Below are 15,706 nucleotides of genomic sequence, written 5' to 3' on the forward strand. Positions count from 1 at the left end.
ATAATCAAGGTCTAATATAGGTCATACGTTAATGTTAATGTACAGTATGTTTTGGAATAATCTAAATCTGCAAAGTAACTAGTAAATAAAGCTGTCAAATAATTGTGGTGGAGTAAAAAAACATATATAGAAACATTAACCACTGAGATGTAGTGGAGTAGAAGTATGTATTAAGTATAGAGTAGAAACAGGAAATACTCAAGTAAAGTAAAAGTTCCACAGAACTTGTACTGAAGTACAGTACTTGAGTAAATGTACTTAGTTACTTTACACCATTGGATTCCAGATGAGGACAATTAAATAAAGGGCCGTGCATTGTCCCAGACCATCATTTTAACCCATTCAGACCGGGAACGCGTCTGTGTGTCATTTTTAGATATCTTTGGCTATTCAAAAATAGCAGATCTACAAGCTCATAGCGCGGCACCGAGCATGTAGATCTGCTATGTTTCAGATTTTTTTTCAAATCTTGAGAATTTGTGCAAATCTTTGAATATATATACTTTTTTTTTTAAAGCGAACATTTGTAACTCAAATCTTTGCTTCATGGGGGTCCCTGTAACAAAACATATTGAGATGGGGGTCCCTGGCAAAATACATAATCTAAAAATGTTTTCTAGATCCTAACAGTAGGTGTTGCTATATCAGTGGTGCTCCAACTTTTCCATGTCAAGGACCCCCCAAAAGGATATGTATTTGGCCGCGGACCCCCATCTCAAAATATGTTGTTCCAGGGACCCCCAGAAGCACTGATCGGAGTTACACATGTTCGCTTTAAAACATACAGTACAGACAGACAGACAGACAGACAGACAGACAGACGTATATTCAAAGATTTGCACACATTTTCCATGATAAAAATAAATAAAAAATAGCAGATCTACAAGCTCATAGCGCGGCACTCGGTGCCGCGCTATGAGCTTGTAGATCTGCTATTGTTGAAAAGCCAAAGTACAGAATAACGGTTAAAGTGGTTACACAGATGCGTTCCCGGTTTGAATGGGTTAATATTATATGCAAACAGTTCATCTCGTAAGTTTTTACTGAAATCTCTTTCACCGCGTATTCATTAAAAGGGCCGGGATGAAGGAAAAGATATTTAATAGAAATCCTATTTGATATGCGTCTTAGCAGAGATAAAGAGAGGCTAATGACGGAGGAGATAAGTCATTTAATTTCCCTGCCACCCGTGTCGAGACAGAGAGAGAGAGAGAGAGATAACGGCATAATGGCGCGGAGGAGGAGAACGTTAGCTAAAAAAACTGAAGGGAAATGGGCTCAACTTTTTAAAGCCTCCATGGTCACTAATTAAAACTTCATTTATGACATTGATTTAGTCAAACACAACTGAACACTTTGTGCACATTCCATCACTCACAACGTCTTCTTAACAGCTGATTCATTGACTGTGTGGTTGTGTGGATGTTATGTTTGCTCTGACTTAACCAATTAACCCCTCTATCCTCAGTTGACTCAAGACTGCTCCACTCCTAGCAGAAAGAGTACTTTTATTGTGGATTGGCTATTTTCAACGAATATTCACCCCCAGAATACACATACGGTTCAAGTGTTCCAGTTTAAAATACATTTTTGAATGCTTGTGTGTGTGTGTGTGTGTGTGTGTGTGTGTGTGTGTGTGTGTGTGTGTGTGTGTGTGTGTGTGTGTGTGTGCGTGCGTGCGTGCGTGCGTGCGTGCGTGCGTGCGTGCGTGCGTGCGTGCGTGCGTGCGTGCGTGCGTGGTGTCAATCATTACAAAATAAATACAAATAAATTGTAAGAACCCATAACTAGCTAATACCTTCACAAAACAACACACTTCATTAACATTCTCAATTTAAAAAATAACGTATACAAAATGCAGAGATAATTAAGGCAGGCTGCTCTCCAGTGGTGTAAAGTAACTAAGTACATTTACTTAAGTACTGTACTTAAGTACACTTTTGAGGAATTTTTACTTTACTGGAGTATTTCCCATTTTCAATACTTTTACTTTTACTCCACTACATCTCAGTGGCAAATATTGTACTTTTACTCCACTACGATTATTTGACAGCTTTGACAACTAGTTACTTTGCAAATTAAGATTATTATCACAAACCATACATTAACCACTTCAGCCCTTTATTTAGACCATTTGAAAATAGCAGATCTACAAGCTCACAATGCGTCGCATCAAGATTCGTATACATTTTGAACTTGTGGAACGGGACATTCTGCACAATGAGTACTTTCTACTTTGGTATTTTAAGTACATTTTGATACCAATACTTTTGCACTTTCACTCAAGTAAATGTTGAATACCTTACTTTGACTTGTAACAGAGTATTTCTACATGGCAGTATTGATACTTTTACTTAAGTTAAACATTTGAGTACTTTTTCCACCACTGCTGCTCTCTCAGTCACTTCCTATTAAGGAGCAGGACAAACACTTTCTCTGTTCAAACTGAACAGCCACAGGAGACCAGGGTCCAGGACAACCATTGTGTCCTGAAATATGTTTGTAAGAATGGTATAACAATACATAAACTCAATAAAAACCTAGTTTCTGGAGAGCTTTTACAACGGGCGATGCATCATCGACAGAAGCAAAGGGTGGATTTAAAGAAAGAGGCCACGTAATTCAGGTTGTGATTTTACCTTTGGGGAAAGAACAGGATTTAACCCGTTTAGACCGGGGAAAGAATCTGTGTCATTTCTATGGGCTATTCAAAAATAGCAGATCTACAAGCTCATAGCACGGCACCGAGTGCCGCGCAATGAGCTTGTAGATCTGCTATTTTTTGAAAAAATCTTGAACATTTTGTGCAAATCTTTGATTATATTTTTTTGTTTGTTTTTTAAGCGAATATTTTTAACTCTGTTACAACTTCTGGGGGTCCCTGGAACACAATAAAAAAATAGCAGATCTACAAGCTCATAGCGCGGCACTATGACACAGATGCGTTCCCGGCTTTAATGGGTTAAACTCCCTGGGATTTCTTTATACCGCCTTTTTTTTTTACGAGTTAAAGTTTGCCCAGCGATGGACCCAGTGCTATACGCGCTGCCTGACACACAGCCTCCTCTCAAGAATGATTACCTGCCTGAAATAGAGGACCTACTTACTAACCACTTTTCTCTCTCTCTATACCTTTATTTCATCTTTCTGCTCTCTCTCTCTCGCCGTTCTGCTCTCCTGGTCACATGCACTTTGATCAGTGGCGGAAAAAGTACTTTAATGGTTTACTTTTAAGTAAAAGTATCAATCCTGCAATGTAGAGATACTTCGTTACGAGTTGAAGTCCCGTACTCAAAATGTACTTGAGTAAAAGTACAAAAAGTATCGGCGTCAAAATGTTTAAGTACCAAAAAAGTAAAAGTACTCATTGTGCAGAATGTCCTATTTCACAAGTTCAATATGTATTAAAAAACCTTGAACATAGCCGATCTACAAGCTCACAATGCTTCGCATCGCGACGCATTGTGAGCTTGTAGATCTTCTATTTTCAAATGGCTGAAATAGGCCTACGGCTGAAGTGGTTAATGTGTTTTGTAATAATAATACAAATCTAGAAAGTAAGTAGCTAAAGTTATCAAATAATTGTAGTGGAGTAAAAGTATAATATATGCCGCTGAGATGTAGTGGAAGTAAAAGTGCTGAAAATTGGAAATACTCTGGTAAAGTAAAAATACCTAAAAACTATAATTAAGTACAGTGCTTCAGTACATTTACTTAGTTACTTCACACCACTGACTTTGATATCCTCAGCATCAGCGAGCAAAACGATGATGAGATGACTGGTTGTGATGATCTGAAGTGACCTCAGCTGCTCAAATAAATATCTTCAAAGCTTGTTTTGTTTTCATTCCGTTTTGTTTTGTTTTGTTTTGTTCAGATTGCATAAATCCAACATAAAACCTTCTAAAGCAGAAGCTCTGCCGTGAGGCTTAGACACAGAGGTGTCATTTCAGAACAAACTAAACAAGCAGAACAACAACAGAACTAGAAGGTGCCGGAACAAAAAAGTCACCACTTAAGCTTATAGGACACAAGATTGAAAGTGGTTAAAGCGATATTTCACTTTCAAAATATATTTTGGTCTTTTTATCGTTGTTGTGTATTTAAGGTGCCATGACCCGGGTGGTTTAACCCATTAAGACCTGGAACTGTGTCATTTTTAGATTTGAGATAAAAAGCATTATTTTACACTTTGGCTATTCAAAAATAGCAGATCTACAAGCTCATAGCGCGGCACCGAGTGCCGCGCTATGAACTTGTAGATCTGCTATTTTTGAAAAATCGTGAAAATGTGTGCAAATCTGTGAATATATATATTTTTAAAGCGAACATTTTTAACTCAAATCGTTGCTTCTGGGGGTCCCTGGAACAAAATATTTTGATGGGGGTCCGCGGCCAAATACATATCATTTTGGGGGTCCTTGACATAAAAAAGATTGAGCACCACTGATATAGAAACATACGTTTTTGAGAATACTGTTGAGATTTAGGAGACATGTAGAATCGGCTTCAGGTCTCAATGGTTTAAAGAAGTGTAGAAGACATCCAGGTTCAGGATCATTCATTCATTTATTCAGCATCTAACAGCATCATAACGGGGAGCCCTCTCTCACAGCCTCACGGCGTGGGGAGGCAGCACTAACTAACACGTCACATTCACAGTTCACCTTTTAAACATTGTCGCTCACATTACAGTAAGTACGATAGAGCGCGCTGTTCCGCAGCCTGTGAATAATCTCAGGATCACAGAAGAAGAGTATACACCCAGAAAACACGTTAACAAAATGAAGCCGTTTTCGTTCAGTATTAAAGGATTCATAAAATCTATTTGTACTCTTTTTTTTCTGTTGCTTTTTGGCGAAAACAAGCTATAAAACAAAACAAAAATGCAGAAAAAAAAACATAAGTAAAAAAAATGGGGGTGGGAGTGGTCGTCTGTCTAACAGGAAAACGGTAATACCAAACTGGCCATAACTATGGAACGTATTATTGCGGATTATCGCGACCGGACAATTTTCTTTACCAATTCCCCGAGACCACCGTACGTGTAACTAATGAGGCGATCGCCGTGTGGACGACGATCACGGAAAATATTCCATGGATTTTCAAAGGTTGGTAAAAAATGCTCGGAATCGCTGCCAGTGGCTTGATACTTTTCTGAAAAATTCTGCCAGTTAAATAGTTCATGAATGTATGGTTGCAGACAAGAAAAGTTGTGTCTATAACATGTGTGTCACATTTAATTCTCGATTTGGAGAACATATGCATGAAATAACTGAATGTTATGTTAAATGTGATAGGGTGTGGCAAAGAAAAGGTCCAAGTCTCAGAGTTAAATAAGCACTGAGTATTCGGGGTCCCTGACATTTAATCAATCAATGAATCAATCAATGAATCAATCAATGAATCAGTCAATCAATCAATCAATCAATCAATCAATCAATCAATCAATCATTAAATCGATCCATGGCCTGATTCATATTAAGCTGGTGCTCCTTGAAATGAAAAGGAAAGAAAGAAAGAAAAGTTGAGAATAATTGGTTTACATTACACAAATCCAGCATAAAACCTCCAAAGCCTAGCTTTGAAGGTTAAAGCAATGTTTGCAGCTATTTTCAAAGCTTAAGGCTTTGAAAATAGCTGATCAGCTTTAATGGGCCGAGGACAAGACTGACTTCTAGCATCTCATATTGACTACAAATATAAATCATTGCATTTCCCACAACTTTCTTAAGCTAGTCTTAATACCAGCAGAAAACCTCCAAGTTATTGTTCTTCACTTTAGTTGTTATGGGAAAAGTCAAGAAAGCATTATCATCTAGTTTATGATGAACCCATTCAATCTGGGAACGCATCTGTGTCATTGTTAGATTTATTTGGCTATTCAAAAATAGCAGATCTACAAGATCAAAGATTCAAAGATTTGCAAAAATGTTCAAGATTTAAAAAAAATAGCAGACCTACAAGGTCACTTGTACTCGGTGCCACACTATGAGCTTGTAGATCTGCTATTTTTGAAAAATCATGATCTTTTTTTTTTGCTAATCTATGAATATCTATATTTTTTAAAGCAAACATTTGTAACTCAAACCTCTGCTTCTGGGGGGGTCCCTGGAACTAAACATTTTACAAATGTTCGCTGAAAAAAATAATAATACAGTATATTCAAAGATTTGCAAAAAATGTCTAGATTTAAACACAAATTGCAGATCTACAAGTTCATAGCACGAAGTGCCGCACTATGAACTTGCAATAGCCGAAGAAATCTAAAATGACAGAGATGTGTTCCCGGATTGAATGGCTTAATAGAAACTAATATTTCCCAAAGATCAACACTAGGAGTAAATAGTAGTAGTGCAGTGAACATATATATGTGTCGTTTTAATGGGAAAACATTCACAAAACATTCACTAGACCTGCTACTTTTGATGCTTTTGTGTGACACTGTAGTATGACGATCAAGTAGAGCGTTCATTTACGAAAAAACACAAAAAGTTAGAGTTTGCATGGAGATAAGAGGTTTCTGCTACGACAGCAACTATATATGTTTGGAGTACTGTAACGGCACTCTGGTACATGTACCTATAGTTACTGCCCCCCACTGGTGTGGAGCCATTAGCCTCCAAAACAATCAAACATGACCCCCATGGGTTCTGTTGTGTTCTGTGGATCCCTGACCCCTGCCTGGCTCTGGAATATTTACTGAAGCAATAGTACACTCAAGGGTGTACTTTACCGTCATTATTGTCCCGACAGCGATGCAGTCAGGAACAAGGTGCTTGCACGAGCTCTGAAAGCATCACTGAAGTGCCAATAATCATGGTAAGACACACCCTCGAGTGTAATAGTGATTATATAACAGTTACCATCAACATAAAGCAAATACAATATTCATTTATACGGGGCAATTCACACTCAAATTAACAAACCTTTTTGGTGAGTGTTATCTCTGTCATCCTGGAAATAAATGCGTTCTGACCAGTGGTGTAAAGTAACTAATACATTTACTCAAGTACTGCACTTAGGGGCAATGTTCAGATAGTTTTTACTTTATTGGAGTATTTCCAATGTTTCTGTACTTTTACTTCTACTCCACTACATCTCAGAGGCAAATATTGTACTTTTACTCCACTGCAATTGTTTTAAAACATAGTTAATTTGTAGATTTTGATTATTATTGCAAAACATACATTACCCACTTCAGCCCTACATACATTTTGGCCATTTCAAAATAGCCGATCTACAAGCTCACAATGTACTGAAAATTGGAAATACTCAAGTAAAGTACAAATACCTCAAAATTGTACTTAAGTATGCGTTCCCGGTGATGCGTTCCCGGTCTTAATGGGTTAAAGCTATTATTACGATCATAGATCTGCCCATCAAGCCTTCTGCGAGCTCTACCACCGTCACCGTGTCTTTTCATACACAACATGGCTTGTCCGCACAAACCAAGATCAGCGTCTACGGAGCTGTTGTGATTCCAACCCTTCTCTACTACGGGGTCAGAGAGCTGGACTCTCTGCCGAAAGAACATCAGGACCACTGGAGAGGTTTCACCAAGAACCAGGTGCGCTTCCTTGGTTTTTACCAGCTTGCGAGCTGGTCTAAGAAGAGACTGACCACTAGTCAACATGTGTTCGACAGATTCTCGACATGTTTTCGATCATTGGCTGTCCTTTAAGCCAATGGGGATACTTTCCCATACTCTGAACGGGCGGTCTCGTCCTCCCAAGCTATGGCAGCCTAGCAGTGTTGCCAGATTCTGCAAGACAAATCAAGAACCAGGTCTATATGAACACAAGCCACACATACACGGGGCACACACACACACACACACACACACACACACACACACACACACACACACACACACACACACACACACACACACACACACACACACACACACACACACACACACACACACACACACACACACACACACACACACACACACACACACAAAAGAAAGCAAGCTGGTATACATGACTGTGTGTCATGTCTTGTTTATGTCACAGGGAAGACTCATCCCTCCCCAAACAGATCCGTGTTTTGTGGCTCATGGCTCTAGGCTGATAGCACTCGTGTGTCTAAGCGGCCAGCCTGACAGATTTTGAGATTTTTAAGTCGATTATATTTGCTCATGAAGCTCTCAGTGTATCCATGAATTTCCCTAAATATTCAATCCACATAATGACTTTTTTTTCTCTTTTCATCTGAAACGTTTTCTAAATATGAAATAATAGCCATCATTATACCATCCCTGATGTTAATGTGCGGCTAAATTGACCTTTCTCCCACGGGCAGAAGGTCTTCACACCTCCAGACCACCTGGTGATGCCTCATTGTTGTAGTTAATGCACCGAGGTGCCGCTTATGTGATGTCGGACATTACCGGACATCATCTCTCTAGCCTTTGATTGCCTCTCAACAAAACCATATTTGACAGACATAAGTATCGCCGACATGTTACTGATTATAGAGAATGTGAAAATATAGTAATCTGTTCTTTATTTCCTGCGCAATGGATTAATTAAAGACCTCTGAACGTTGTGCACCCGGCCCGACTCCCGACATTTCCTTGGAGTGAGAAGCCATTCCAAATAAAAATGAAAGTGTTTGAAATAACTCCAACCCAAACCCATAAAGATCTCTAACGCCTGAATGTCTCATCATAATCCACAAGCCGAATAATGTCCTAAATTTAAGTCTGAAAGAAAACATTTTGAAACATTATGAGAGTGTGAGAACAGCTGATTCAGAAGGCATTTTGTAGAATCGGCCTCAGGTCTTAATGGGTTAAAGCTCCCCTAATGCTTTCAATGAAAATGTATTCCAAAGTAATCCAGTAATATCCAACCAAAACTCAGTTTAACTGACAATCTTCTGAGAGTCCCAAAATAAAAGAGCAATGAATAGCATAAGAAGAAAAAATATATTCCTCTCACCCAACCTCTATGTCTGGAGTCTCAGGAGGCTCCAGGGAGAGATTCCTTTGTTCCTTTAATCTGTTTAAGCTCTTAACATCCACCATCAGAATATCTCCTTCATTTCGACCAAACTTTCCTTATTCAGGTCTTAACGTTCAACGGCCACAACATGCAGTGGTTCAAAGTTCTGATCTGGGTTACAGTGTGTAGGCTTCAAAGAGTCTCTTTGTCAAAACACACCAAACACTCTTTCATGGCCAAAACAAAAAAAAACCTGGCCGAATGACTTCCTGGAACTTTTATAGCTGTTCCTGGTACCTCACTTCCTGTAAATGTTGTGCTGCTTTTCCCCCACAGCGCCCCCTATGGAATAAAACCTGACAACAGAGAATTGAATTCAAAACAAAACAACACAATTTAGTAGGTGTTAAATATTCAAACACCTTTTTTAACCAAATGCCCTTCTTATCACCACGTTATGTTACGTATCTTTCAATACTCATACTGTACATGGACAGAACATCTACTCTTTCACACATTTTATGTGACAGTGTTCCATCTACATGTATGTTATTTCACAAATTCTACTATATATATACCTTCCTATGCACGCTGCGAGGACAATTGTTCCTCACAAATATACAGTAATACAAGCAGTGGTGGAAAGTAACTAAGTACATATACTTAAGTACCTAAATACATACTGTACTTAAGTACAATTTTGAGCTATTTTTACTTTACTGGGGTACTACAAGCTTTACTGGGGTACTACAAACTTTACTGGGGTACTACAAGCTTTACTGGGGTACTACAAGCTTTACTGGGGTACTACAAGCTCACAATGCGTCGCGATGCGACACATTGTGAGCTTGTACGGTACATCTTCTGCACAATGAGTACTTTTTAATTTTGGTACTTTAGGTACATTTTGATACCAATACTTTTGTACTTTTACTCAAGTCAAGGACTTTTATTTGTGACAGAGTACTTCTACATTGCAGATACTTTACTTACAGTAAGTAAAACATTTGAGTACTTTTACCACCACTGCTCTTAAGTACAGTAGTACAAGTGCACACGCAAGCGCACAAACGCACGCACGCACGCACGCACGCACGCACGCACGCACGCACGCACGCACGCACGCACGCACGCACACACACACACACACACACACACACACACACACACACAGCGATGTACTGTAACCCGTTACCCAGTCAGGAGGAAGTCCTGACAGTATGTGTGTGTTGGTAGTGTAGACAGTATGTGTGTGTTGGTAGTGTAGTAGTGTAGTGTAGTGTAGTGTGTTGGTAGTGTATGTGTGTGTGGTACAGTATGTGTGTGTGTTGGTAGTGTAGTAGTGTAGTGTAGAGTAGTGTGTTGGTAGTGTAGTTCATGAAATAAGCTTCAGCGTCCTGGACTTTAATTTGTGGCTCCAGTGGTCTGAACTCCAGGCTGACCCAACGTCTCTTGTTTCTCACCGCTGAACTCCAGACGCATCGCTCCACGGCTCACATCTCAAAAGATACCCCTAAAAGTTACCTTTCTTAGTACATTTACTTGAGTACTGTACTTAAAGGAGTAGTTCACCCCAAAAAATAATTACACAGCCCGTGAAGCCTTGAATTGATGGAGATTTATGTGCTTTTGTCGCATTCCTGAGCCAAAAATGTGATGACCGTGACCGGAGACTCAATTGACCTGCATTTGACTTGAGTGTTTGTTTTACTCAGAATATTAAAATGCACAATAAGATATATATACTAATACTAATGGTGAAAATAGCCGATCTACAAACAGGGGCAACCGCACCTATGTTTCACTTGTTTCTAATTGAAACGTGGCAGACCGGGCACGTTTTATTTAAGCATGTTTAACTTACTATACATACAGTATCAAGTACCCTATGATGACGTCAGTCACCTTAAATGTAAGCAGGGTTTCAGCCCATTACAAGCCCCATTGACTTTATGAATAATGAGCATTATGCATCTTATTTTATTTTATTTTATTTTATTTTATTTTATTTTATTTTATTTTATTTTATTTTATTTTATTTTATTTTATTTTATTTCAAGCTAATTAGAGTTGGGGGCTTATCCTGAGTGCTGAGGAGTTTGGAAAGCACATATAGCAACACTTAGAGGTTGTGTGATACATATTCTCTAGTTACAGAATAGGGGTCATCAGAATAAACAAGAACCCACGTTCATTGAAATAATGATGCTAATCAAAATAAGTATTAAAAACAAAATAAAACAAACAAATAAATGTTTATTTATGAAATATTATGAGACCATGAATAGCTCTAACCTGTCTCTCCCCATCTCTCTCTCTTTTGACCACTACCACATTCCTCTCTCTCTCTCTCTCTCTCTCTCTCTCTCTCTCTCTCTCTCTCTCTCTCTCTCTCTCTCTCTCCTCTCCACTCTATCTGTCTCTCCCTCTCTCCCTCTCTCCCTCTCTCTCTCCGTCTCTCCCTCTCTCCGTCTCTCCCTCCCTCCCTCTCTCCCTCCCTCTCTCTCTCTCAGATAAAGACGGTCTGTCTCCAGCGCTTGTCGGGGAGGAACGGCCAGAGGCAGTCGGCGACCGCGGCGCTGAACGACCGAGGCTCTAACGCCAGCCCCAGCCGCTCCAGCCGGGAGCACGCCAGCTGGGTGTTGAGCGGCCGCCGGGCGCCGCCCCCTCCTGCGCCCTCCTCCCCCTCCTCCCCCGTCAGCGGTACGAGGTGATCGGCGGGCAGGCGGAACGCCCGGGCGATGGCCACGGCCATCTCGTACTTGGTCATCCGCTCTTTGGCCGAGTAGTGGAAGATCCCGCGGACGGAGGCGGGATCCCGCCGCTGCCGCTCCGCCAGCGTCCGCACGACCGTCGCCACGTCCCGGACCTCCGTGGGGAACCTCTGCTGGCGGTGGTCCAGCGCGGTGCAGTGGCTCTCCGCCGCCCCCTCCTGGGGGAGGACCCGATCCCACAGCGCCGTCACGGCGCTCTCCGCCACGCGCTCCACCTCGCCGTAGAGGACGGGCACGCGGAGCACGGCGGCGGCGCCGGGGCAGTGCCGCAGCGCCTCCCGCTCGCCCTCCAGCTTGCTCCTGCCGTACGCGTTGAGCGGCTCGGGGGCGTCGTCCTCCCCGTACGGCGGGTCGCGGCCGTCGAACACGTAGTCGGTGCTGATGTAGATCAGGAACGTTCCGGGCGTCTTCGCCGCCGCCTTGGCCAGCGTCCGCGTGGCGTTCACGTTCAGGTCGATGGCCGCCTCGGTGTGCCGCTCCACCACATCCGGTCTCCTCTCCGCCGCACAGTGGACGATCACGTCGGGCAGGAAGTCCCGGACGGCGGCTTTGACCGCGGCCTCGTCCAGGAGGTCGCAGCGGAGGAAGCGGGGTCGGGCGCGCCGGTAGCCCGTCCCCAGAGCGAGCCACTGGTCGCTGTTCTGGTGGAACTCTTTGTAGACGGCCCGGCCCAGCAGGCCCGTGGCGCCGGTCACCAGAACCCTGAGACGCTGTGGGACGGACGCTCCTCCTCCTCCTACGTCCTCCTTGCGGTCGGCGGCGTGTTCGATTCCAGGCATCGGTCCTTGTGATGAGGAGAATAAGTCTGGTGACGATACTAGCTCCTCCCACATTGCTCTAGAAAGGAGCGCTCAGTGGAGTGCATATCTCTGCCAGAAACTCTGTGACGTCATCAGTAGGATGACATCATTTTGACGTTCAAATACGGAGTCTCACATGGCTCCATATTTGGGCATGACCGAACGGCATGACCGGCGTATGGAGCTCCAACCTCCCCCGTCCAATCAAACTCAGCTTCTTCTATGCAACGGTAGAGTCTGTTCTCTCTCCTCTATGGCAGTGGAATGGTGAACCCTGAAGCCAACCCTCAGTGGCGTGCACAGACATTTGGAGGGGCAGGTGCTCAAGTAAATTATACTTTTTTTTGTTTACTTGGTCTGCTCTTTTTTCCCTCTACACCTATACCCCCAAAAATAGCCGATCTACAAGCCCACAACGCCTCGCGCTGCGAGGCGTTGTGGGCTTGTAGATCTGCTATCTTTGGCTAAAGTTCTCCTCAGAAAAGGGATGCTAGGTTTCGAGTGGTTATGGTAATAAGAAAAAGCATATCACATAAAGACTTGGCGGACCCCCTGTAGTAACTCTGAGGACCCCCTAGGGGTCCCGGACCCCCTGTTGAAGACCCCTGCTGTAAACTGAAAAAAGAAAAAAAATTCAAAAGGGCACTTCTGGTCAAGAGGGCAAAGGGCAGGAGCTCAAGCACCACCTAGAGTCTACCTGTGCACGTCCATGCCAACCCTGCAGAAGTCTCTACACGGATGCTACACCACAATGTTGTGAGCAGTACTTAAAGGGGAATTTTGCCTCACGGTTGTCTTACCTGTCTTAACGCGCACCAAGGCCTATTGGTGCGCGTTTTAAGCTGTGGCGGACCTGGGATGGAGTTATGAAAATGTTCTCCTGTACCTTTCATCCTATAGGATATCATAACATCATGGAAAAGTTAAGAAAACCGTGGGGCAAAATATCCCTTTTAACATCAACAAGAGTGTACATGAAACCAACAGGATCCTGTATGAGGGAATGCCAAGGGTGAGAGCTAGAAAATTGCTGCCAGGAGAATGAGACTATATAGCAGGACACTGCCAAAGGCATCGAGAACTGCCAGCCAGCATGTTGGTGCTGTGGGAACCAACCCACGGGCATCGGTCACGAGAACGTCCCACAGTGACATACGTGGATGTCTGGTGGCAGAGGGAAAAAATCGCCTATGCTTGTGCTTCTCAGACATAAATAATAAAATAAATAGGATCAATTATGTTAAAGTAGTGGTTCTCAAACTTGGGTCTGGGGACCCACAGGGGCCCTTGAGGAGTTACATGACTGTAACGGTAACACTCTCAGAGTTAAGATTTCATAATATAGATTGGGGGCCCAGAAATATCAAATGGTGTCAAATGGGGGTCCGTGGCCTAATGCTTATTAAACTGGGGGTCCTTGAAATAAAAAAGTTTGAGAACCACTGTGTTAAAGGAAGACTTAATTCACCCATTTTCAACCCATCTTCATATAAGTGGTCCTCACTAATGCTAATTATAAAATGTCACCCTTTTTGGCTACTCGGTCTGTGTAGTCTACTTGGTCTGTGTAGTCTACTCGGTCACGGCAAGTAGTATCAGAGCCGTCTGGGAGAAATGCGGGGCCCGGTGCGGAGTTGGCGAGCACGCACGCACGCGCGCACGCAAGATTTGTTTGCGGTTTCTGTCGGATATATCCGAGTTTTGGGTGGTTATTTGCGGTTATTTTTGCCCTCAAAACATTAAGTTGGGTGTCATGTTGGGTGTCATGTTAAAAAAAAAAAAATCCCGTTTTTTTGCGAGGCCCCCCCCAGCGCGGGGCCCGGTGCGACCGCACCGTTCGCACCACCCTTCCTGCGGCTCTGAGTAGTATGTCAGTACTTGGACATAAATAACTTTGAGCCGTGAACCTTGGCTGTCATTTTGTCCGACCTTTGAACCTGTCACAAAAGAGTATTATAGCCAACCAATGCAATTTCTGTAAAGTTTTCTACAACCCCAGCCCACTTAACCCTATAACACCGGGAAAGCGTCTGTGACATTTTTAGATTTATTTGGCTATTCAAGAATAGCAGATGTGCAAGCTCATAGCGCGGTACCGGGCTATGAGCTTGTAGATCTGCTATTTAAAAATAAATAAAACATTTGTAGAATCCCCCAGAAGCAAAGATTAGAGTTACAAATGTTCGCTTTGAAAATAATCGACATATATATATATATGTATATATATATTCAAAGATTCGCACAAATGTTCATGATTTTACTAAAGTGCTATGAGCTTGTATATCTGCTATTTTTGAATAGCCAGATAAATCAAAAAATGACACAAAGGCGCGTTCCCGGTCTCAATGAATTAATCCTCATCTGTTAGTTACCTGGGCCACTGCATACTGCAGTTTTAGAAAAGAGGAAAAAATTGCTGACAAGGTCACTGCCAAGTGCTAAGGACTGTAATAGCAAGATATTGAATAATTGTCCTCATTAGAGCTTACAGTACAGAATAGGACTCTCTTCTACAACGTTCTACAACAAAAGGGGAAAAACTCTCCTCTGCGCTACGCTTGACTTGCTTCCTTAATGTGAAGGGCTGTGAATAGATTGTGAACCATCATTTCATTTGGTTTGTGCCTCTTTGGTAAAACCTTGTTTGCCTACAAAGCACCCAAGCATACGAGGCAATAATGTAGATTGTTAGGTTATACAACTTATGCCCTATTTTTGGGCAGTTGCACCGTGCAACCGCCCCTATATGTGAGGTTTGGACCCCCACCCATTGCACCCCCCCAACCCTGCGCTGTGATTGGCCACCATTGTACCCCCATAACCCTGCACCGTGATTGGCCACCATTGTACCCCCCTAACCCTGCACCGTGATTGGCCACCATTGTACACTGGTTGACTCTATTCAGGACTGTGATTGGCTAGTGAAACACATGACACATGCACAGTCCTATAAATAGGACTGTGCACTTAAAAAAAACACATTTATGTTTTTTTTAAGTGAATCACCCACTGTGATGACCACTGTGACCACACCGCCCACTTCACAGTAGGCTACAGAGCCAAAGGTCAAGTTTAACCAGCCCTATACATGTCAGCCATTTGAAAATAACGCTGATGATAGTACTGTCAAACAAGCAGGGGTGTAAAGTAGCTAAGTACATTTACTCAAGTAATGTAC

General features: G+C 42.4%; 1 protein-coding gene across 1 annotated transcript; it reads right to left on the reverse strand.

Moving 5' to 3' along the window:
• Window positions 1-11,463: 11,463 nt before the first annotated feature.
• LOC311050342 (methionine adenosyltransferase 2 subunit beta-like) lies at window positions 11,464-12,507 on the reverse strand (the record flags this gene model as incomplete). The annotated part of the gene is made up of 1 exon (XM_084064357.1): window positions 11,464-12,507. One exon carries the CDS (start codon window positions 12,505-12,507, stop codon window positions 11,464-11,466), a length of 1,044 nt encoding a protein of 347 aa, XP_083920483.1.
• Between the last annotated feature and the right edge of the window lie 3,199 nt (window positions 12,508-15,706).

This window comes from Gymnoscopelus microlampas (assembly GCF_963454915.1).
Source record: "Gymnoscopelus microlampas genome assembly, chromosome: 1".
Classification (NCBI taxonomy): domain Eukaryota; kingdom Metazoa; phylum Chordata; class Actinopteri; order Myctophiformes; family Myctophidae; genus Gymnoscopelus; species Gymnoscopelus microlampas.